The sequence below is a fragment of the Musa acuminata genome, chromosome BXJ2-4 (assembly GCF_036884655.1).
Source record: "Musa acuminata AAA Group cultivar baxijiao chromosome BXJ2-4, Cavendish_Baxijiao_AAA, whole genome shotgun sequence".
In the NCBI taxonomy this organism is placed as follows: domain Eukaryota; kingdom Viridiplantae; phylum Streptophyta; class Magnoliopsida; order Zingiberales; family Musaceae; genus Musa; species Musa acuminata.
The window spans coordinates 47311580-47335248 of NC_088341.1; the positions used below are offsets into that span (position 1 = coordinate 47311580).

At 40.2% G+C, this 23669-nt stretch overlaps 4 protein-coding genes and 1 pseudogene across 4 annotated transcripts; 1 reads left to right on the forward strand and 4 right to left on the reverse strand.

Annotated features, from left to right (window-relative positions):
• Positions 1 to 999: 999 nt before the first annotated feature.
• On the forward strand, positions 1000 to 3731 carry LOC103982136 (UDP-arabinopyranose mutase 3). The gene is made up of 4 exons (XM_009398952.3): positions 1000 to 1426; positions 2506 to 2756; positions 2844 to 3012; positions 3211 to 3731. The coding sequence occupies exons 1-4, from the start codon at positions 1091 to 1093 to the stop codon at positions 3553 to 3555; spliced, it is 1101 nt and encodes a 366-aa protein (XP_009397227.2). The 5' UTR covers positions 1000 to 1090; the 3' UTR covers positions 3556 to 3731.
• A 563-nt stretch (positions 3732 to 4294) lies between these two features.
• On the reverse strand, positions 4295 to 5555 carry LOC135609282 (senescence-specific cysteine protease SAG39-like). The gene is made up of 2 exons (XM_065102389.1): positions 5120 to 5555; positions 4295 to 5031 (listed from the first exon to the last, which is right to left on the reverse strand). The coding sequence occupies exons 1-2, from the start codon at positions 5541 to 5543 to the stop codon at positions 4334 to 4336; spliced, it is 1122 nt and encodes a 373-aa protein (XP_064958461.1). The 5' UTR covers positions 5544 to 5555; the 3' UTR covers positions 4295 to 4333.
• Positions 5556 to 10200: 4645 nt separating this feature from the next.
• LOC135611340 (uncharacterized) lies at positions 10201 to 11325 on the reverse strand. Its single transcript, XM_065107065.1, has one exon. The coding sequence runs from the start codon at positions 11174 to 11176 to the stop codon at positions 10496 to 10498; it is 681 nt and encodes a 226-aa protein (XP_064963137.1). The 5' UTR covers positions 11177 to 11325; the 3' UTR covers positions 10201 to 10495.
• A 155-nt stretch (positions 11326 to 11480) lies between these two features.
• LOC103983294 (phytochrome C-like) lies at positions 11481 to 15182 on the reverse strand (annotated as a pseudogene).
• A 6350-nt stretch (positions 15183 to 21532) lies between these two features.
• On the reverse strand, positions 21533 to 23532 carry LOC135611341 (alpha-1,6-mannosyl-glycoprotein 2-beta-N-acetylglucosaminyltransferase-like). Its single transcript, XM_065107066.1, has 2 exons — positions 23381 to 23532; positions 21533 to 23006 (listed from the first exon to the last, which is right to left on the reverse strand). Exons 1-2 carry the CDS (start codon positions 23530 to 23532, stop codon positions 21710 to 21712), a joined length of 1449 nt encoding a protein of 482 aa, XP_064963138.1. The 3' UTR covers positions 21533 to 21709.
• Between the last annotated feature and the right edge of the window lie 137 nt (positions 23533 to 23669).

Below are 23669 nucleotides of genomic sequence, written 5' to 3' on the forward strand. Positions count from 1 at the left end.
GTAGAGCATGTAACTTCATCATGCAGCTCACAACTCCAAAAGCATGTATCCTCTGCTTCATGAGCTTACCAGTACTCGGGAGGAGGACGACACTCGTGGAGAGCACACAAACTTGATCACGCAAATTTGCGATTCCAAATCCGTGCAACGTGTGTTTCATATGTGCTTGCGAGCACTCAGATATATACCTGACAGCTCACACAAGTACTGCTCCCTGTTCTTCACGGTGACAACAGCTACACGCAAGGAAGAGCTGAAGGCAATCTCTGTGTACATAGGCTGTGTTAGATTGAACCTAAACGATGTGCTTGTAGTTTACTGAAACACTAGTAGCTGGCGAGTAACATGCAAGGAAGAGCTGCAATTATGTGATGTATTCCGGAGCCGCCCCACCACCACACCAAACACTCCTCGATTCACTCGTCAACCACCTCCAGCACCAAATTCTTCGGCTGCATGCTGCAAGCAAGTGGCGTGCAACGTGCGAAGCATCTTCTTTGGATGCGCTTCTTCTTTCTCCTCCTCTTCTTCCACCCCTAAAGCATTTGGTGGTTGGACATGGCGTGCAAAGCGCGTAGCCAGCTGTGTGTGATGATTGGAGAAAGAGACTGGAGTCGAGTATCGATTCTGTCTTTTTTGGAGAGGTACAGTGAAGGGGAAGAAAAATGACGCCCTCCATCTGTTTGATAGAATGACGAGAAGTGGAATTTATACGAAGGTGGTATGAGATCGTCTCAACATGGGACTTCGATTTGTCGCTCATTTCTCTTGGAATTATGTGACCCTTGAAACCTCTCCGGTCGCAATTCCTGCTGACGTATCATAATCGTCCATCTACTTGACCCCACCGACCAGTCATGGGGGCCGCACTGCCTTCTGAATGCGAGCCGTCCGATCTACGACCCCACCGCTGCTTTTATCCGGCCATCTATCTCGTCGCTCCCGATGCCTTCGCACGCGATGGCACGTGATGAACCTCCCTTAAATGGCGAGTGGAACCCCCGATCTCGTCTCTCAGGCGGAAGAGCGGGAGCGTCGTTTCCTCACTTGTTCTTCGTGTCCGATCTGGTTTTGGTCAGGGAGAGCAGCAATGGCGAAAGAATCATCGTCGAAGTTGGTCCCGGGCACGCCATTGCTGAAGGACGAGCTCGACATCGTGATCCCGACGATAAGGAACCTGGATTTCTTGGAGATGTGGCGGCCCTTCTTCCAGCCGTACCACCTCATCATCGTGCAGGACGGCGATCCGAGCAGGACGATCAAGGTGCCGGAGGGGTTCGACTACGAGCTCTACAACCGCAATGACATCAACCGCATCCTGGGGCCCAAGGCCGCCTGCATCTCCTTCAAGGACTCCGCCTGCCGCTGCTTCGGCTACATGGTCTCCAAGAAGAAGTACATCTACACCATCGACGACGACTGCTTCGTGAGTCCCTCTCTCTCCCTCCCCCCTCGCCATTTTCCTTTTTTGAGATTTTTTTTGTGGGATTCCAGATCTGGAGTTTTGGATTCAGTTGTCAAAGAGTTAGATTGGAGAGAAAAAATGTCTTTTTTTTTGGGTCTCAATTTAATTTCTTGGGTTTAGGTATATTGTATTTGAGGACATCGGATTTCATCGTGGGGTGGAAAGATTCTCCTTTGTTTCCCTCAAATTTCAGATGATTTATTGAAACATTTGTTATATACACAATGGGGATTCATTATGCATTGAATCAGATCTTCTATAGTATTCTTCTTGTTCTTTTCATGTTCAAAAGCTTCTTCTTTTTTGGTGTACTACCGCTGATGCCGCATCCTTCTGCTATTATTTCTCTTGTAGGCTGAAGTGCGTAATCAAATTTTCTTTTTTGGTAAATTTTCCTGTATCTACTACCAGATCTTATGTTAGATCTCGTTGTATAGATCTAGATTTAGTATTGACATATTTTTCTGTTAAAACTGTTCTGCGGGATCGGCAGCATTGCCTGTCCACATGGCTTGGGGGTTGACCTGATCTTGAGAATAGAACTCTGTTCTTCTACATTTACAGAGTATTTGTATATTTCACTATCTCATCGTCAATTCTTACTAGAATACGCCAATCAAACGATGCAATCATCATGAATTCGTCACCATACATTTGGCTGCAACTGCAATTCGTGGGCTCACTTTCCTTTTTTGACATCTAACCATGCAATTAAATGGCAATCTGATAACTCCAGTTGGATTTTAGATGTTAAGATCCTTGCTTACTGGATGTAGGTCATAGGTCAACTTTGTTTTTTACATGGTTTGTGGTTCATGGTTGGTGACAAAACACAGTTTAGTGTGTGTGCAATTTTAACAGCAAAAGTTAACAATGAGCACAAGCATTATATGGTTTGGTTCCACTTAGAAGATTAATGATTACAATATGTAAATCTATGTGATGCTTTTAAGGTATAAGCACATGCTTAGTTGTATTTTTTTCTCCCTGCACTGAGCTTTTGCTATACTAATCCAATGTCTTTAATCTTCTCATAATAGGTCGCTAAAGATCCCTCTGGTAAGGAGATCAATGCGCTTGAACAGCACATAAAGAATCTCCTTACCCCTTCTACTCCCCACTTCTTCAACACCTTGTATGATCCCTACCGTGATGGAGCAGACTTTGTTCGCGGATATCCTTTCAGCCTTCGGGAAGGTGCGCCAACGGCTGTTTCTCATGGCCTTTGGCTTAACATACCTGACTATGATGCTCCGACCCAGCTCGTCAAGCCTCTTGAGAGGAACAAGAGGTACCACATGCCATGACATTGAGGATTTATTTGTTGAGTGTTTGCTCTGGATCTTAATAATGCTACCCACTCTGCCTCTTGTGTCAGGTACGTCGATGCAGTTCTCACCATCCCTAAGGGAACTTTGTTCCCGATGTGCGGAATGAATCTGGCCTTTGACCGAGAACTTATTGGCCCTGCAATGTACTTTGGACTTATGGGTGATGGCCAGCCTATTGGGCGCTATGATGACATGTGGGCTGGATGGTGTACCAAGGTCAGCAATTCTGTCTATTTATTAGTTTGGCCCTTGTATCATTGTATGCTATGTTCAATCGAATCGTAGAAACCAGCCATTTAAGTCGCCTCACTGGAATCGATTGGTCATATAACATCGAGAACTTGAGCATATTTTCCTGAAAAGTTTTGCATCTATGGTTAGAAAACTATCGGCAGGTATAATTTCAAAATGTAGGTAATCTGCGACCATTTGAGATTGGGAGTTAAGACGGGATTGCCTTACATCTGGCACAGCAAGGCCAGCAACCCTTTTGTGAACCTGAAGAAAGAGTACAACGGTATCTTCTGGCAAGAGGAGGTGATCCCATTCTTCCAGTCTGCTGTCCTTTCCAAGGACTGCACCACCGTCCAGAAATGCTACATCGAACTGTCCAAACAGGTGAGTGAAAAGCTCGGCAAGATCGACCCTTACTTCAACAAGCTTGCGGATGCGATGGTTACTTGGATCGAGGCCTGGGATGAGCTCAACCCACTGAAAGAGGCTGCCGGAGTGCCCAATGGCACGGTCAAAGGGAAGTAGAACAGGCAATGTAGACATATCTACCATTTGCTTTCTTTGTAGTGATGCTAATTGTGTGAACCCTCGGTTATGCACTTTGCAGTTTGGTGATCTTTTTTTTTTCTTCTTTTCTTTAGTGTTCGACTTAGACAATAATATGTTCTATCTCTTGTGAAAATTCAGGTTCCTTGCAGTTACCTTGGATTCCTTTTGTCGCACAATGTTGTATCCGAGTCGTGGGCTTCTCATGTCCATGGAATTAAACCACGGATACTTGATGGTGATGTGGTTACTCATGTTTAATCTGCATGTCCCATGGAAGGAATCTAAAGAGGACAATAATTTTCCTAATGCAATCTTTAGAGAGGAATGGTTAATCGTGCTATATCACCCATCAGATAGATGGATTCAGTGAAGCATATGAATATATTTGTAGCCAAGTTTGTCAGAGCCTCTATCTTATTTCGACAGCTAGAATTATTTCTTTATCTAAATATAAAGTTACATTTATCCTTCAATAAAACAATCATTTAAAAAATATTAAAAGAACATTTAAGAAATTTTCTAATGAATATAGAAATATTCTTTTTAAATGTTAGCTCAATTTTCTTTAAAAAATATATATATTTATGATATAGAATAGATACCGAAAGCGAATTATTTGGGTTGGAATCTCGTATCTTCAAAGAGATGCGAATCTGAATCTGACCTCGATCCATATTCAACCCAGAAAGTATGAGATAGATAATATATCTGCGTACACACCAACTGCTGGCAAGACCATGACGCTTGCATATGGTTAAGTGACGACGACACACACGACGATGACACACAAGAGCATAAACCAAGCGTGCAGAATACTCTCGGCCGCCGTCGCCGACGAAGATTGAGTCCTCGGTGTTCCTGCTGTCGGGTAGGAAGCTTGCATGGCGATTCCGCAGAGGCCCTCCTTGGCCGCCACATCCCTCTCCATCCTAATGTATCCATTCTCACCCCAAGTTTCTCCCCACGAATTCTTCGCCAGCCAGTACTTGGTGCCGTCGCTCGTGGTGCCATATCCGACCACCGTCACCGCATGGTCCAGATCCGTTCCGCACTCGCCGGAGAAGACACCACCCGAGTAGAGCTGGAAGTCTAACGAGGAGCCTGCATCGATTCCAACAGAGACCGGCTGGTTGGCCACGGCCTTGCGAAGTGCTTTTTCGTCATTCGTGGGCACGTCCTCGTGGCTCTCGATGGTGGCTACCACGAAGGAGGCGTTGTGGGCGTTGCAGAGTCGTTGGACTTCCTCGTACGGGTAGTTGGCCTCGCTGGTGATGCCGCCGTTGTTGACGATGAACTCGAAGGCGGCGTCCATGTCGCCGCCCTGGCATCCTTGGTCCTTGCCATGGACGTCGCAGTCCACGAGCTGTTGCTCTGACAGCGAGATCAACTTGCCGGTTGCGATCTTGGTGATCCCCTCCACTGCGGCTACTACAGTGAACGCCCAACAAGATCCTGTGCCACATGCATGTAAGTGAGAGCTTGAAGATCTTGAAGCCGTAGATGTTCCACCATTGTTGGGATTAATGAATGAGTGCCTCACCGCATAGGCCTTGGTCTTTGATGGGAGTGACTGCACCTTTGCTCCTCCAGTCCACGCTATCTGGAACAGAGGAGAGACTCCCATGCCTGAAGCCATTGCCTGCTTTCTTCGCACCTGTTCCCGAAGGCTTAAAGCCGGTGTGCATGGCCTTGAATTCCTCGTGGGTGAGGTCGGCGAACTGATTGGCGGCCAGCTGGTACTTGCGCTTCCCTGCATTGAAGGATTCGATGTACTCCACGTTGGACTTGAAGATCCTGAGACGCTGCTCCTTCTCGGCAGCGTCCTTGTACGCGCGCCCATGCCGCGCCATCCACTCGACGTGCCTCTCCGCCATGGACGCATCCCCGAGCTCGGCCGCTGCTGGGGAACAAGCCCCGAGACCCAGCGCCAACAAGGCCATCCACAAACATACCAGCGAAGCCATGGCGCTGTTACACGGAATCGATCGGTCAGAACTATATATCTATGTATGAATGTATGTATATATATATATATATATAGAGAGAGAGAGAGAGAGAGAGAGAGAGAGAACCGAGACATCGATGTTACCGTCCGCAAAACGTTTTCGATTGGATTCGTCGAGCGTTGATGACTGGTTCGATGAGTTGTTGTTGGGGAGCGGAGGCCGACAGCCGATGCCTTGTGCCGGCTCATCGGGTGCCCCGCTTGCTTGTCACCTTCGATGAAGGGGGTTTCCCAGCCGTCGTGTGGCGTGCATCTCTAAACGTATCGACAACAAAGCGATGCACGGCTATTACGTTCGGACAAAATGCATACGCTCGTCGACAATTTAGATGATTCGGATTGGTATATGTTTGATGTTTTTATTCATTACTGATACGATACGTGCCCATTCAGTCAACTAACTTATCGGTGGGGGCCCAATCCCATGAGGTCCGCACGCCCTAATGCTGGCATATATGTATGCTCACTCGATGTCGGGATCAGAACGAGTCGTCGTCATCTTGTAGCCGCAGGCTTCACGATTCGATGGCGTATGATCTCACAACATATTGTTGTTTTAGGTTATCAACGGCCTCCATCTCTATCCTCTTAAATCATATGAGAAATTAAAGATGATGGAAACAACGCAACGACAAGATTAAGACCTGAAAATATTAACCCACGGTAACGAATATCGTATGATCGTCATGTAGAATCAATCGATTCACGATGTATAATCAATTCACCTGACAATTAAACTTTTTCCTAAAGTTCTTATACTTCGATTGTTATTTTATCCTGAATCAATAATTCTTCTTAATCTACTCTACTGGGCTCATACCTATTAATGTAGCCACTCTAACTCCGTTCGACCTATTCAAAGATAGTAATTATGCATTCAACCAATCTTCTCTTTAAATATGATTTACCGAGCTACATTGATGACTCCCTCAATTGTCTACAAGAAAATATTCAAATACTAGGAGATCCACTATTAATGACAAAGTATAATCATAAATTATAATTACATTAACATCGTCTTATTTTGTAAGTCATTCAAGCTTCGGTTACTAGCTCTACAGTACCACTAATGCAACACTACAATAAAAGTATAATCCAAGTTATAAACTACTATCGTCAATCTTTCTCACACTCGAATATTAATTTTTTTTATCCGGTTTGATGAAAATAATTTAAAAAAATACTATTACTAATTATATGTAAAATCTAATAGTTATTATAAATGGGCCTTAATAGATCATCCCTTGAGTGATGAAGATATCATTATTCATAATTGCAATGGCATAGGAGATGAATATAAAGAGTTGACGATAACTATTCAGGCACGTGACTTATTAATATTATTTGAAAAACTATATGACAAGTTGATTTACCATGAAACAAACCTAAAATAAAAATAAAAGAAGATGAGATCAACCATAACAGTTCCATTCAATAAAAAATCTAAATAAAATAATCAAAATAATAAGAACTTCAATAAAGGATCGAACAAGATGCCTCATGGATATATGAGTAACACAAAGCCATCATCCTTTATTATACTATTAACTCTCTATGATGGCAACTTCAATCCAAACAATTCAAGAAATAACTTCAATAATAATCATTATAACTATTAATAGTTCTAGCGTCCTAACAATAACAACTAATGAAACTTTATCTATCAGCTTTGTGATAAAATTGGATACATAACAAAAATTTATCGATCTTGACCCAAGCCTACTGCTACACCCGACTGATCTCAAGTAAACATCATGACTATTCTTATTATTCATCCAAACAATTGGATTATTAACTCTAATACTTTTCATCATATCACTTTTGATCTATAAAATTTATCCATTCATATCAACTATAGAGACAGTAAAGATATCATAATGAAATCCCTATCAATCATATTGATTCTATAATATTTAATTTATAAATAAATACTTTTACACTCGATGATATTTTATTTGTATCTCATATTAAAAGAAATATTATTTTTATCTCTTAATTTTATAAATAAAATATTATTTTTTAATTTATTTCTTATAAAGGATTTGAGCAAGGGGGCATCCTTGTCTGAGACTAAAATAAAAATAGCATATATGTATAGTCATCATATTTATAAATTACTTTGCAAATCGCTCTTGCTTCAATTGCTACTCCAATCGATGTGTGATATTACCACATTATCACCTTGGTTATCCATCATTCTCCATTCAACAATTATAACTCATTATGATACTTGTCTTAGTAATAAAAGTTTCATACTACCTCTTGGAACATCTTCCATAACTCATTTCAACCAAACGTCAATGTAAATATATATAGATCTATCCTCATTTAATAATTTCAAATTATATATATTTTTATATTACTTTACTAAATATATATGGATCCATCCTTTTAAAAATAGATATAAAGTTATCACAATCTTTACTCATTTTAGAAAAGTGATAAAAAAATTTATCTAGTCTACCATTAAAATAATTACTTTGATGACAAAAAGTAAAATCTAAGCTCTAATAACTTATCTCTCGTTATATGATATATAATATCTTAAGTCACCATTGTATACATCTCAACTAATTAGTTATGTTGAATGAAAGTACTAACACATAGTTGAAATTGATCTCACCCTCCTACATCAAGCTTCAATATTACTAACCTTAGTCAACAGCCTTTCAAACTATATCTACCTCATTAACTGCATGACTTTGTTAAACGAAAGCACCAACACATAGTTGAAACTAGTCTCATCCTTCTTCACTAAGCTTCCATGCTACTAATCTTGTGGTTAGTAGCATTTCAAATTATGGTTCATCTTGTTAACCGCATACTTCTCCCAATCCTACAATACTAATTACTATTTGAAAAACTATTTCATAAAATCATAAATATTTAAAAATTTAAAGTATTTAATTATTTATATTTTCTCTTGCTATGCCCTTATGCTTCATACAAGTTAACACCAAGATCTAAACCTTGCATCTTTATCTGATACTCCCTTGAACATAATGCTTTTTAGTACTATGATTCTCAAACTTAAAAGATTTTTGTATCACATCATATTATTTTTGTTGAGTCTATATTTTCCTTCTAAAATCTTACTTATTTAGCAACGCAAGTCATTATAACAACCATCCATCATTAGGTTTATTTGAGTATACCTCAAACCCCTCTCAAGTGCATCTTTCACCACATCAACCAATAATTTCTTCCTATCTTGTTTCGCTAGTTCAATAACACCTAATTCACTAAATTCTTCATCTATTTATCTATCAACTCACTATGCAATGCTCGATGAAATAATACCCTTGAGATCATAAATGATGTCTTTATCCTCTTATCAGTTAAGTAACATTGAAGTGCATCAACCTAATTAGGTACGTGTCACTAACTCTTCACCAAGTATCATACCTTCAATATAATCTAATAATACCACTTAGCATAGACATCACATAATAATATGCCCTAAAAATGATATCTTTAAATCACGTTAAATTTTTAATCTTTATGTTATCACAAGCTCTTCACCTAATCTTACTGAACCCACAAGTATCTCTCAATCCCAAAAATCTCTGCACTAACACAAAGCCATATGTGAGGAATATAATGTTCTATTCAATAATATCACATGAACCCTTGTATATCTCATTTTATACAAAATATCATTGGATGTAGGTTGATCTTTCAAATTAAGTGAAACTTATATGAGTCCATTACCATATACAAAGGATGTTTACTGGTCAAAAGGCTTCACGAATGATTATGTATTGATTTAACAGAGACCTTCAATCTAATTACTAAATCAATAATAATTCAACTTGAGCTTAACTATCGCTCAAAATTCATATGTACACCAATTAGATACTAATAATGCTTCTTACAAGGGGCCCTAATTGAATGTCTTTATGCAGCAACCATTTGTCTTCATCCACCCCTTAATGTCGAAATCATGTTTGTGAACTATAAAAAAAAAACTATTTATAGATTTTGTCGGGTTCTAAAAGCTTGGTATATCGAACTTGACTCGTTTTTTATATCAGCAAGTTTTGTCAACTCTAAATCTAATACATCTTTATTCCGATAATAATAAAAGCAATATACTATATATTTATTTGTCTATGTGAATGGTATTATCATTATATGTAATAATTCTTTAGAGATCAAGTAATTCCTTAAGTAATTGATAGATTAATTCATATTTTTTAAAATTTTTATCTTAAAAAAATATTTTATCTTAAAAATTAAGATATATTATACATATGATTGGATTTTATCGATCAATAAAAAAAAATATAATTATGATAAAATTCCTTACGAGACTAGAATATATAAATAGAATCTCATAATAATCATGTGAAAGATAAAAAAAGATAAGAAGGTAAATCAAATCTAAAGATAAGAAAGTAAATCAAATCCATATTATTATATCTTTTTGGCTCCGACGATGTATTTATAAATTTTTAAATAATATAAAAATACATCATAAATTTAATTTATTATTATTTTATTTTATTTTTAATATTAAATTTTTTTATAATACTAATATATTATGATTTTTATGCTCATTTTACCTTCATAAATAAAATCATTCCTATATGAGTTCCTTCACTTGTACTTATGTATTTAATTATTTGAAATGAGTTAATAGGATGGCATGTTGCAGGATAAGACTCTTATGTAATATTACAAGCGATCTGAGGGCATGAACATAAAAAGAGTACACAATAATAGACATGACACCAATTTATTCTCGAGTTCCCCACCACACCTCCTTCCACCTGTACGTTATTCTTCATGCGCTTCTTCGTTAGCGGGTCCCACTGCCTCTCCCATTCTTAGCCTTCCACGCAAGCCAACCTCCTCCGGGCTAGCCTGTTCCGGCGGATCACGAGAAAGCTTGATGTCTCTCTCTCTCTCTCACTGCGACTTTTGGTGCTTCACTCGCGCGGCGTCCGCCTCCCCCTCCCTGCCGGCGTCAGGTGTCTCTTCGTAGGGCCCCGCCAGCTGGGCGTCCTCTGGCCGGCCGGCGACGTAGTCGATGAGCTCCTCCCCGGATGTCTCGCCCGGGGGTGGGGAGATCCGGAGGAGGACGGCGACGGCGACGAGCAGGAAGGCGGTGGAGACGAGGAGCGGCCAGAAGAAGCCCGCCACGGCGGAGAAGCTGGGGCCGACGCTGAGGAGGGAGACGACCGCGGCGGCGAGGGCGGCGGTGAGGGCCAGCTGGGCCCGGTGCTCCACCACCGCTTGCATCAGCTTCTCCTGGATCGCCATGGGGAACCAACGAGCTCGACCAAGCCCAGGCGAACTCGTCTTATAGAAGAAAGAGAGAGGGGTGGGGGGGCTTCGACGCTCGCAGCCGATTCCCTTCCGCTGCCCAACGTTTTGTTTTCTTTCGATTCTTTTTCCGTTTGTGCTTTTCTGGGTTTCAGAGGCGGGGCGGGGCACGTACTTGGAATGTAAAATTCCCAAGCTACCCTTTAATGACCGTTGCATGATGGGGATATGTTCGGGGACAGGGTTGGCATTTCGGCATTCGTCGAGGACAGAGATGGGAGAGCAAGCTTTTGGCCACCGTGTCGTGTCGGCCACTTTTGGCATCGCAACTCGATGATCTGAAATCGGGTGAGGCCATCACATGCGGGGTCGGTGCAATCTGGACCGTCAGGTACTGATCCGACGGTGATCTCTTTCTTCGCAGGTGACCGTCTTTACGTCATCAGATGGCCATGACAGAGGCTCGCTTTCGGTGTGTTGATCCCTCCCTCCCTCCCGTGTACAGCATAGGTTTTTGAGACCCAGCCAACAGCAGTAGCTACAAAGGGAAAGAAAGCAAAATTAATCGGTGCTTATATAACCAAATTAAATGCGATAGGCTATGCCTAAGCTATCTCCATGAACAGGAAATCAAGCTATACTTATTTGTCCTCGTTCCGTACACGATCTATGCTTCTTGGGGTCCTCGACGACTAGGCGAGTTGAATTCTATTCTTGCTCGTGGATGAACCAGGAGGCCTCCATCCTATCACAAACAAGCCAATAATTCAGTTATCATGTTCTCCAACCTGTGCGGTTTAACCAAGGGGAACTCGAGGAGGATGATGACCGATGACCTCTCTGTTTCTCTGACATACCGTGGCCTCCGCTTGAGATGCCCTGGCTGTGCTGGAACATCTCCTGCACCAGAGCCTCTGGGATTCCCGGTGCTGGGTCGATGATCCTGAAAACAAGAGACATTGATGCAGGTGATCTTAGTTTCGCAACTTGGCACCAAGTTACTTCATACCATGAAAAGGATTGCATTCAGGAATGCATCAAATCAATTCTACTGAATTGTTCATGTAAACAGCAAAAATTCCTCTTTGGAACATAAAATAAACAATTAATACCACATTATAATAGAGCATTTCATTTTTGGAGATTTTTCAGCATCACTTCTCGAAATTATATTACCTGAATTCGATATGAACTATCTGCACTCCGGTCACCGTGAGTTCCTTTCTCGCAACAGCCTGGAGTAAGATTGATCCCTGGGACACCGGGGCAAACTGAAGAGCACTTGACAAGAAGTCTGCTAGAATCTGCTGCAGCCTCAAGTTATCCCCATACAAATGCATAGAAGAAACTTCTGCAGACCAATCTTGAAGAAGCACCACCTGCCGTTCCCTGCTTAGAGTCATTACTTGGTTTATGACCACATCCAGTGTTTCCCCGAGATGAAACTCTACTGAGTCCAGCTCCATATAGCTGTTCGGAAGTCATGAATGTTAATAGGAGCCTATACACATCAAGGGCCAAGAGGAAACAAAATAGCATGAAATCATCAATGTCAAAAGCCAGCAAACTGTCTGTGAAGATTCTCAGGCTAGCATCTGTCACTTTCTAAAGAATTTTTATAGGTAATTGTTAATGTTTCAAAAACTGATAATTCATTTTGCGACAAGATTATATGAGACTCAAAATAAAATTTCTAGTGATTGATCAATTCCAATATCCATGGCTTCGACGTACACAGATCTTTTTCATTGGCAATGTTCAAAGTCCGCTTTGCAAAACTATTTTCATGCATATAGATGTAATTCATGTGTGGTTACTCCCAAACCGGATTGCAAACATATTTAGCTAAAGCCTAACAACTTTAGAGAGTAGATTGCATAGATTACTCCTGCAACTTATAATGGTTCTCGATTAGGTCCTGGAAGTCTTCTTACTGATGTTGTTTTGGCAATTAAACATCATCAGATGACTGATGTATATGCTAACAATAGGAATCTGGTTACATGGACCATAAGAAAGGTACTCCAAAAAACCTATTTTATTCTTGTTCTCTAAATAGACTCCACATGCTTCTGAATAGATGAATGGCATATTTGGAATGTAAGCATAAATTTCTCTGAAGAATTTTTATTATAATCGAGAGCAATCTAGCCAATATGATTTCCTCAACCATATCAATAGATGAATTTCCACCAAAAAACAAAATTAAGAAATGAGACATACCACTGTTCAATGTTTTCTAGATCCATGCCGTCTAATATCTTTGCCAACGGTTCTTGACAGAGGGCCTTTCTCCTAAGAAGTTGCTTCTGCTCATCAGTTAAGTCAGTTGTCTCCATCAAGTCTTGCATAAATGTAATTCCATTTAGTGAGTTCCTAATTTCTTGACGAAGGTAAGCTAGTTCCCTGAGACTGTTGGTCGCAACCTGTTCAGACATTTTCTGTACTTGCAAGGAATGTTGAAGCTCTGGACTAGCGACATGCAAAAAGCATAATGTCCCAGCGATTTTCCCCTCAGAATTCATCCTCTTGTTCACAGAAATTAATGCTTCAACATACTTACCATTAATGCCAAAAAAAACCAAATATGAACTTATTGTCATCTTTGCCTGCCATTACATCATTCAAGACTATTTTTAGCTTGGTCAATGCATCATGATCCTTGACCTGGTAGCCAAAACCATGATGGCAGAACAACTCGCCAACAAGCATCTTATCAATTGCACCCCTCCTCTTTGTGCCGGATACCTTTTCCATTGCTGAATTCCATTCAGAACAGCAACCAGACTCATTGATTATAAAAATAGGAGGGATGAGCTTGCTTGGATTCCGCACTACTGCAACATAATCATTTTGAATGCGGGTGTTCTTATCCATCATCAGTTTCTGCCTGGTCACATCTTGTCCAACAAAGCAAACACCGACGATGTTATCCTTCATGTCATGGCTGTAGCAAGAATTTACAACTAAGATTATAGAGCTATTACTGTCTTGATTGCTGAATGACTTCAATTTAATCTCAATATTTTTCTCTCCCTTTCCTGCCATTAGCAGCAACAAGATATGCTTGAGGCCAAATGGAAATGGATCCTTTGGTTTGTTTGAAATTGACTTTGTAAACAAATGACATGAAAAACACGATATGAAGAATATGCTCACCTCGCAAAGCCAATTGCAGCACTTTTTTTGCCACCTCGACTGAATCATCCTCGACAAGATCAATCAGAGGCATCCCAATAGCTTCTTGCACGGGTAAACCAGTCAAATCTGCTGCTTTGCTATTCCAACCATTTATGTTGCCTGATGCATCAATAGCCCAAATGGGCACACTTGTTGTTTCGATAAGACGAACCATTTCAATTGTAATGGTGTGCAGTTCTTGTCATCTTTATCAACGGGTTCATGTTTAGCCCCACCCCACTTGGTCTCCTTTGTGGTGTGTGACCGGAACCAAAAGATAAAATCCCTGGAAGTAATCTTAATTGCAGCCATGCCACAGACTGCATCTCCGAGTTCAGCAGCTCCTGGATAACCTGCTTCTGTCATGCTGTCGGTACTTAAGCCGGTAGAGCCATCATGGTACTCCATAAGCCATGTGACAATATCCCTTATCTGCAACTCGGTAGGTGTCATTCCAAGCAGCCAAACCTGGTTTCGGAAATATAGAGCTGCACCATCAGACTTCACAAGATCCATAACGTTTGGTGACTGGGTGAAGATACCGATTGGTGCATCATGAAGAAGCATATCGCAACGAAGAGTTTGTGTTCATAGAATATGCTTCTCCTTAGTTTGCGCTGCAAGCTCAACCTCTTTATTCAGCTGCACCCCAAATACGTGCATAAGAAATTCACAGGCATATCTAAGCGGGAAAGGGACAAGCATTGGACTGGTGTGATGGTACACCACCAGGCTCCAAAGCTTCTGCCCTTTCTGCTGCTGATCACCACCACTTGCTTCGTCTTTGTGCTCACAGATCGTGATGGACATCACAAGAGAAGCAGTCGAACCCATATTTGCCATGTACTGAGCATGGCAACCATGGGGAGCTCTTAAGGTAGACCCACATAAGCTGAGAGGCTGACTCAATCTCTTCTCCTGGATCACTTGAACCGGGGAAGCAGAGCAATCGCATATCATCCTAACCTTATTCTTCGTGAAGAGAAACCGTGAGGCCTGCGGGATGTCAGTGGCAGGGTAGTGCAAGGGAAAAGTCTTCTACGCACATGGAAGGAAAGAATTGACTGGATCCAGTGAAGCTTTATCTACGCACCTCGATAAAAATCTTCTCCTTTACCATATCCACAAAATCTTTTGAAGCGAAGATCATTCGCACAAGGGAAAAGTTGACAATTAAGAGTAGGATAAGAATTGGAAGACATTGGGGAACCAAATGATCCCACCGAAACCTTCGATTCTCCCCCAGCTTTTCAGTTCTCTCCCGTGTACATGTGAATAGGGTTACCTATATATACCCTACACTTACATGATATATCCCTTCAAATGTAAAAATTCCTCATATATACTATTAAAAATATGTTAAATAAACTCAGACATGGCTGCTAGTGAGGTTTTCTTTTTATTATTATTAAGAATAATAAAATTAAAATATCTCGAAATGCCCTTTATTACTTTCACCAACAAAAATTGAATGTGTAAACAGACCAGAAAAAAAAAGTGAACTATTAAATTATTAGAAATATAATATATATATACATATTTAAAGATGTTGATGGTATTTATAGTGTCGATGTTACCATACTGAATCCCAAAGCCATTCCATATGCGATGCCGCCTTCATCTCCCACGACCGTATGCTCTCTGTGATCCAAGAAAGAAACAACACATAAATTTTCGATCTCAAACAACAAATACTAGCACGAGAAGGAAAACAAGGAGGCCTCACCTCATCAATCCTTTCCTACACCTTTGTGGCGTTGCCAGATGCATCCGCATGCAACAAAAATCCCCTGCAGAGTCATCGAGAATAATATATATACATTTAACACCTAAGTTCAGAGAAGAAGAAATCATTTTAGATAGATATATGGGATGGGTTTATACAAAGAACCACAGAATCCCAACTTTCATATGAACATAAATACTATGCTTGGGCTACTTAACCTCAAAACTCAACTGATCTCAGATTGTAAAAGCAATCCGACAATCAGGTAATATCAATTTGCATCAATTCTCTCCTGGAAAGAAGCCTTGAGATCATAGTCCACATCCACTTTGTGAAGGTTGACCTACAAAGGCGAATATCACACCAGGACTTTTCCTCAACTTTACAAATAGATTCAATGATTCCTAACCATCTTTCATTGCTGAGCATACAGCTTCATGTCATCGAACGCACAGTACAAGCGAAAAAAAAAGTTTCCACCACCAAAAGGTTGCATCAAATTTCAAGCCTTGGCACAATTAGGTAAAATAAAAAAGAATCCAAGAAGCTAATTGACCGGCAGAAATGACTGTACCTCAATCGCACAATCCAAGAAGCAACCCTGCAAACAACATCCTGTTTAGGTAGCAGTTTACATGAAAATAAAATCAATAAAGACTAATGTTCCATCTTAAAATCACAAAGAACACAGCATTCTACCAAATGCAGCCTGAAGGCACTTTGCATGCAGAAATGACAAGGCTTAAAGTTGCAGAATTCTTTGGGCCAATATGAGTTGTCTCATCTTACTATCAACTCTTTATACTTATACCACCTATAGTTCATTTAATGGAAAGCTAGATTGGCTTGTAACTTGTGAGAAATGGACTAGCATAATAGACGAATAAGAACACCTAATTATCAGACAACGGGGAGATGGAAATACAGTCCGGTTGTCATGGATTAGACACTACCACAGAAGCTGAAGACCTGAAGCCATAGCTTCCGTAGTCGGGAAGTAGAATGATACAGGGAATTTCTTTTACTGTTGAGAATCCAATGTTTCTTATGATGGACCACTAGTTAAGAAAGTGCCAAGATTCCATGGAACAAAAACTTCTCAGAACAGACAAGACTGCATACTAGTGAATTCACTGTTTTCTTGGGTGGGAACTTGATAGAATAAAGTCACCCTTTTCTTTCTGTGGAGTATCAAGTTCTTAACATTTTTACTATCGGCAGGCCAAAAAACTGCTCTCTTCTGTTGCACTGAAAATAGCATCTTAAGAAACTCAGCTTCTCAATAATTTCATCAGGAGTAATCCTTGCAGAATGTAGTACTCTTTGGGCTCAAAGATTCAACACAGTCTTAAAGATATATGATAAGTCACTTTCTCAGAACACCAAAGAACAACAAAGCAGTTGTACGCAAGGGAGTATAAAAGTCATATTAACATTCAAACCAGCCATATCAGTGCCGTGAACACAAAACAACACTAATATAACCATACAGAAAGAATAACTATCAGGAGAGAAGCTTATTCCACTGAACAAATTAAAATAGAACATAAAATTATAATCGATATTGCTGTTTGGTTGACACCTATATTCCACTGGAGGCGTAGAATTGAACTAATATATTTAAAAGCATCTTTTCTGTGCTTTCAAGCAAAACAAGAACTAAATCAATTCTGTTATGGACCTTTACATCTAATATCTGCATTTGGTAATGCATTTCTTGTAAATGGGTAGCCAACAAAAAACCTGTTGGACATTCCCCAGTATACCAGATTTTAACAAGCAATCAGCAGTAAGGGGTCTAAATAGTAATCTAATTTTCTTTTAACAAGAACAGAGGGAAGAGAACTGGTGGACAAAGCATAGAAAAATGACCGATATAAAATAGACGTACTAAAAAGATATATACAAAGAAGATTTTGAGACGATAGACGTGACATTGAGATAGAGAGTGGGCCTTGGGGTCACTGTGTAGTTGTTTCTTTGTGATCTAAGTGACCGGAGTTCATATCATGAAACTAACCTGTTTGAGCGGAGCTAAGATTGTGTATATTGACCTCTCAAGGCGTATTACCGGGGGCATGGAGCATTAGATCACCCTTAATGCAAGCTGAAGTTGAAATGGTTTGACTTAAAAGGCTTAAGTCCAGGCAAATAAGAACTCAAAGACAACAAAAGAACATACAGGATAAGACTACTGGTGTTATGGTAATAACAAGTAATATTTAGTATAGTTTTTAGGATTGTGATTCCGGTTATGTGAAAAAGCCAATGAGATAGCGAAAATAAGAACAAAATACTGCTTACCCACTGATAGTTGTAGTTGAAGATAGCTTTCCTAAGGTACCCCTAAGAAAGAATATGTTTCGCACAACTAACATCTCATTTCAAAAGCTAGGCCTCAAGGAGAGAAAAACATATGCTTAGCACAATCTTGTTTATTGAGAAATATGCAGTCCTAGTAAGGTTATAGAAGCAACCAAATAGTCACGAGGTGTACATGTACTTGTGCCTACAATCGATGTAGGTTATTATGAAGAAAGAAATAGGGAAGAGACAACAGGAAACAACTTCATTAGCAGACAAAAAACATAAATAGCATTTTGTCAATGTTATCAATAGAAGCTTCTTTATCCGCGTCATGCTAAAACCACAGCAAGAACTTGAAGGTGAAAGTATACATTAGCATTTTGTCTATAGTATCCATACAATTTCTGCATCACATACATGTATGTATATGTATATGTGTGTGTGCACACACACGCATGCATACACATGTATGTGCATGCATAAGAGTTGACACTCACCAAATCAGATGCCAAATATTAGCTATAATAGCATGCAATTTGAAGGGAAATTGCTAAGACCTATGAATAGTCAGCTTTTTACCTCAATAGAGGCTAACAATCATGTGACTACATTATTCTACTGCCTCGCAATATTCCAGGTGGGCAAGATCATCATGATATGCAATTCCTTAAAGATTATCATACACCCAAACTAGGAGGGGACTATGATGGCATATAGGACTAACAAGCTTATTACTAGTGACTAAAGCTTATCATTTTAGGGCCATGTTGTCAAGGACCTATATATGCATATGACAGAGTGGAGCCATCACTAGGCCAAAACCTCATATGCCGCCTACTTGCAAAAGGATTTAGGCAATGTGTGGGGTCATGACAAGGCTATCAAACCGTCGAATGGGAAGATAGTGTCACCCCAGTAAATCCTAGATCAGAAGTGAGAATGAGTTATGATGGTCTAAGGCTAGATATGCTCACGACCAGTAACAAGACTTGACGGTTTGGCCACATGGATATGGGCCTACATATTCTAGTTACTGGGCTAGTGGATCAATCGGGTCAGGTCATGATAAATAGCTTACTAGATTTACGGATATATTAAACAATTCAATTCATACCATCTCTAGCATATAATTCTTTTAACTAGTACAAGCCCAGAATCCATAGTTATACATTCAATAAGTGAATTTTATAATTATATGAGAGTGCTGTAGCTAGCCTTAAAAACACTCATTGAAAGACACCAGTTTATGTAACAAAGCCAATCATCTATACCCATCCCCCCTCTGTCCCATATAAGAAAGAAATCTGAAGACCACAGTCATGATAATCTCCACATTCTAGTTAACATGGAATTCTTCCAAGTTGCAGTACTGGTCATAAGAATAACTAGTGAAGGTTAGTATAGGGCAAGAGATATGAAAAGTCAAGAAGCAAAAAGACCAGCATACTTTTGGTGCGAGATCATTTGCATCCCAGTGCCACATTTCTTTGTCTGTATGTTGGAGGTGGAATAATTATTCCTCAGTTCTGACTCACCGAGATCCAGAAACTTGATTGCTGTTGTTTTGATGGGACTTCCTTTTCATGTGGTTGTCTTCTATGAAATGAGATTGTTGAAATTGCAACACCATTCACTGCTTCTAATTAAAGCAATTCATTGCACATATGTTCATGGTGTCCAGCGTATATAGTTAAAACAATTCATTGCATCAGAAAAACTCAATATGTGGCTTAAAGATACCAAGCCAAGTAATCATAAATAGAACATCTAACTATTTGCTAAATTATTTTATGGCACTACCATTGCATCCATAGACACCAGGGACCAATAATGCCAAACATAACAAAATGCCAAATCCACTGATTGAACAGTGATCTAAAAAAAGAAAATTGGGAAAAAACAATACAGAAGAAAAAGGCTTGCAAATCATTTAACATTGTTGAACACAAACATGGACAAAGTCATCAAGAGTACTACTTTTTTACTTTAACTTTTGCACATTATCCTCAATTGTAGCATAGCTGTCTCTTTCTTTTGATAATCTAATTATAGAAAAAACAATAATAAGAAATATACAAGTGAAGTTCAAACAGTGTTTCAAAACTGTAAACATAGAATGGGTAGTTCAGGTTCTTAAGGCAATGCCTTAAGCAAATTTACTTTTGTAATTATGCTAATTGCAAATTGGTCAACAACATAAATTTTCAATACGTTAGTGGTTCAAATAGGAATAAATTAATTCTTAGGCATCTAAGAATATCATTTTCAGATGTTATGCAGGTAGATACATTAATGGTTCAAATAGGAATAAATTAATTCTTAGGCATCTAAGAATATCATTTTCAGATGTTATGCAGGTAGATACATCCAAATGTTATGCAGGTAGATACATTAATGGTTCAAATAGGAATAAATTAATTCTTAGCCATCTAAGAATATCATTTTCAGATGTTATGCAGGTAGATACATCCAAATGTTATGCAGGTAGATACATTAATGGTTCAAATAGGAATAAATTAATTCTTAGGCATCTAAGAATATCATTTTCAGATGTTATGCAGGTAGATACATCCAAATGTTATGCAGGTAGATACATTAATGGTTCAAATAGGAATAAATTAATTCTTAGCCATCTAAGAATATCATTTTCGGATGTTATGCAGGCAGATACATCCAAATGTTATGCAGGTAGATACATTAATGGTTCAAATAGGAATAAATTAATTCTTAGCCATCTAAGAATATCATTTTCAGATGTTATGCAGGTAGATACATCCAAATGTTATGCAGGTAGATACATTAATGGTTTAAATAGGAATAAATTAATTCTTAGCCATCTAAGAATATCATTTTCAGATGTTATGCAGGTAGATCCAAATGTTATGCAGGTAGATACATTAATGGTTCAAATAGGAATAAATTAATTCTTAGCCATCTAAGAATATCATTTTCAGATGTTATACAGGTAGATACATCCAAATGAAACCAAAGAGAAGTCTGTTACCTGCTATGACATATTAAACCTAACAATCCATTTATTGATATTGTGCGGATAAAATTAGCCTTAAGCTTACTTCTCTTTATCAACGAAAGAAGTAACTTTGCTATTCTCGGTAGACAAAAGATCAGACATGTTCTCCAGAAGAATTCTTCTTGTCCAACAGTAGATGAATTAAAAAGCTAATCAACATTCTTAAATCAAAGAATAGGGTGAGGAAAAGTGAACTCAAGCCACATATAGCCAGTGAAGTGAATTAGATTGCAAGATAGCTAGTGCCATATATAACAAACACATCCTGCTTCTAGTTTGTAGTCGCATCAACTTCCCGAGGACTGTTACTAGCATACAGGTAAGCTAACCAAACTATATGCTTAAACCTGAGATCATATCCAACTCAATATGACAAGAAGATTTACACAACAAAAGGAACTACCAAAGACCAGCAAGAACAAGAAGACAATTGAACTTGCACAACAAGAGGAAAATAATTAATTTCTTGAAAAGATAGATGTAAAATAATTTTTCAGTGGTACAGACCATGATATCCTGTACCTCAATGGCAGTGTATAGATCAGGTACAGTATGGTGATAGCATGATGCTCTCAAGAGCTTGAAAAATAGCATGGTGCCATACAACCTTTCCTCAACCTGATGATATTTGCACATCATGATACATGTATGCAAAACTCAAACAAAGCTCTCGGTCTCTCTCATCGCCCCAGCCTCCCCAACCTTTAAAACCTGCTTGGTAACCACTTTGCTTCTTGACAACATGCACCTTCCAATCAGGTTTTATGTAAAGAATCTTGTCAATTTCATCTAGTTGAAATCTTGCTTCCCCATTATCGATGCATGAACTACTCTTCCCTCGTCCCTGATGCAGCCCACATTTACCAAAATGTGCAGCACTTCTCCTAGGACCTCTCAGAGTGTAAACCGGGGTCCCAAATGATGGATAGACAGTAGCCCACATAGTTATGTCCCAGTTATACTCATCAAATGAGCAAAACTCCTTTGCTTTTGTATGGATCTTCCTCCAAACAGTCCGATTAAAGGAATAACCCACATTGCCCATTTTCTCAGCAACCAGCATATCCCAGCCTTCTCCGATGGAGTTCACATCCATGGGTGACAAGTTGGCAGCATAACACTCAGGGCATTTCATGGGCTTCAATCCTATAAGCAACTGAAGGTTCCGGTAAGCATTCGGATAGATATAATGGTCCTCTTCAATGAAAAGAATGTGACCAGAGAATCCCTTGGTTTCCTCCATACCATCCCACACAGTATTCATCATCCACCACCAGTGATGCTTCAATGAGACGGTCCTTGGTGACCTGTGGTTACCATATTGGTCAGCTGTCCCATTACACTTGGTCACGATGGGGTCATCCTTATCGTGGCAATCACCAGGCGAGACGCCCGGAAAGCCATCGGGGAATAAGTGCGGAGAGTAGGGCGCAAAGATCTGCTTGGCCTGGCAGAACCGGATGTCCTGAACGATCCTGTCCATCTCGGCGAAGTAGCCATCGTGGCTGACGATCAGCATTGTCTCGCTGATCCCCTCCACAGCCGCGAGGCTGCTTACTACCAACCGGAGGTACTGGGGGCGGTTGTGCACGTAAAGGACGATCTTTGTGTGATCCTTGGCCAGGTTTGGAAAACGATCCATGTTCCTGGGGGGCAATTTGTTCCTCTGATCCAAGGACATGGACAGGATGCTCTGTTTCGGCAACTTCAGCTCGGATTTGAGATGTATCACCAGCGAGCGGTCGGTTTCCCAAACAGCAGAGCCTCCATACATGTTCACAAACGAAGAAGAGGAAGTAACTGTTCCCACTCTGAGTAAAAAGGTCACAAGCAGCACCGCGAGAAGGACTAGGAGGGCGAAGGGAAGCATTCGCCGCAACGGAAGTGCATCTTTCACAGCTCGAGATTTCCTATAAAAGGCCATGGATTTCGAAGTTCTTGGAAACCTAGTACATCTCAGGTCTCCGGCTCTTAACACCGATACACGACTACGTGGCTTTTGTAAGCTCAAAGGGACGGATGGAAGGATGGATCGGAAACAAGAAAGAAATGATCTTTCTCCAGAAGCGATACGAATCGATGAAGCAGAGGTGGTCAACTCAGACGAGAGGATTCTTGAATCCCTAATCTAGCGAGAAGCCAAATCGAATAGATCTCAACAACCCCGCTAACATTAGGATATTGGAAGCTCGCTCAAAACGACCGACAAATCGGGGAACCAAAGAAAGAAATCGATCGCCAGAACATGGTCGAAGCATCCGAGGGAAGAAGAGAAGCGACCAACCTCAGGAACGATCTGTGGAGGGCGGAGAAGGAGGAGGAAGAAGAGGCAGAGGCAGGGCGGGGCGGCGGCGGGACGAGCTGTGAACTGCTTTCCTGAAACCCAGAGCGAGGAAGCTGCGAGCTAATAGTAAACTGAGGTGTCGACTGCAGCATTTTTCTACCCGTCAAACGAAATCTACCTCAACTACCCGTGTGGTCTTTGGAAGGTATGATGTGGGGGCCCACACGTTGTCTCGAAACGTAAACCAGCCGCGGGTACGCTTGTGGTACACCAAATAAGTAGCTTTCGG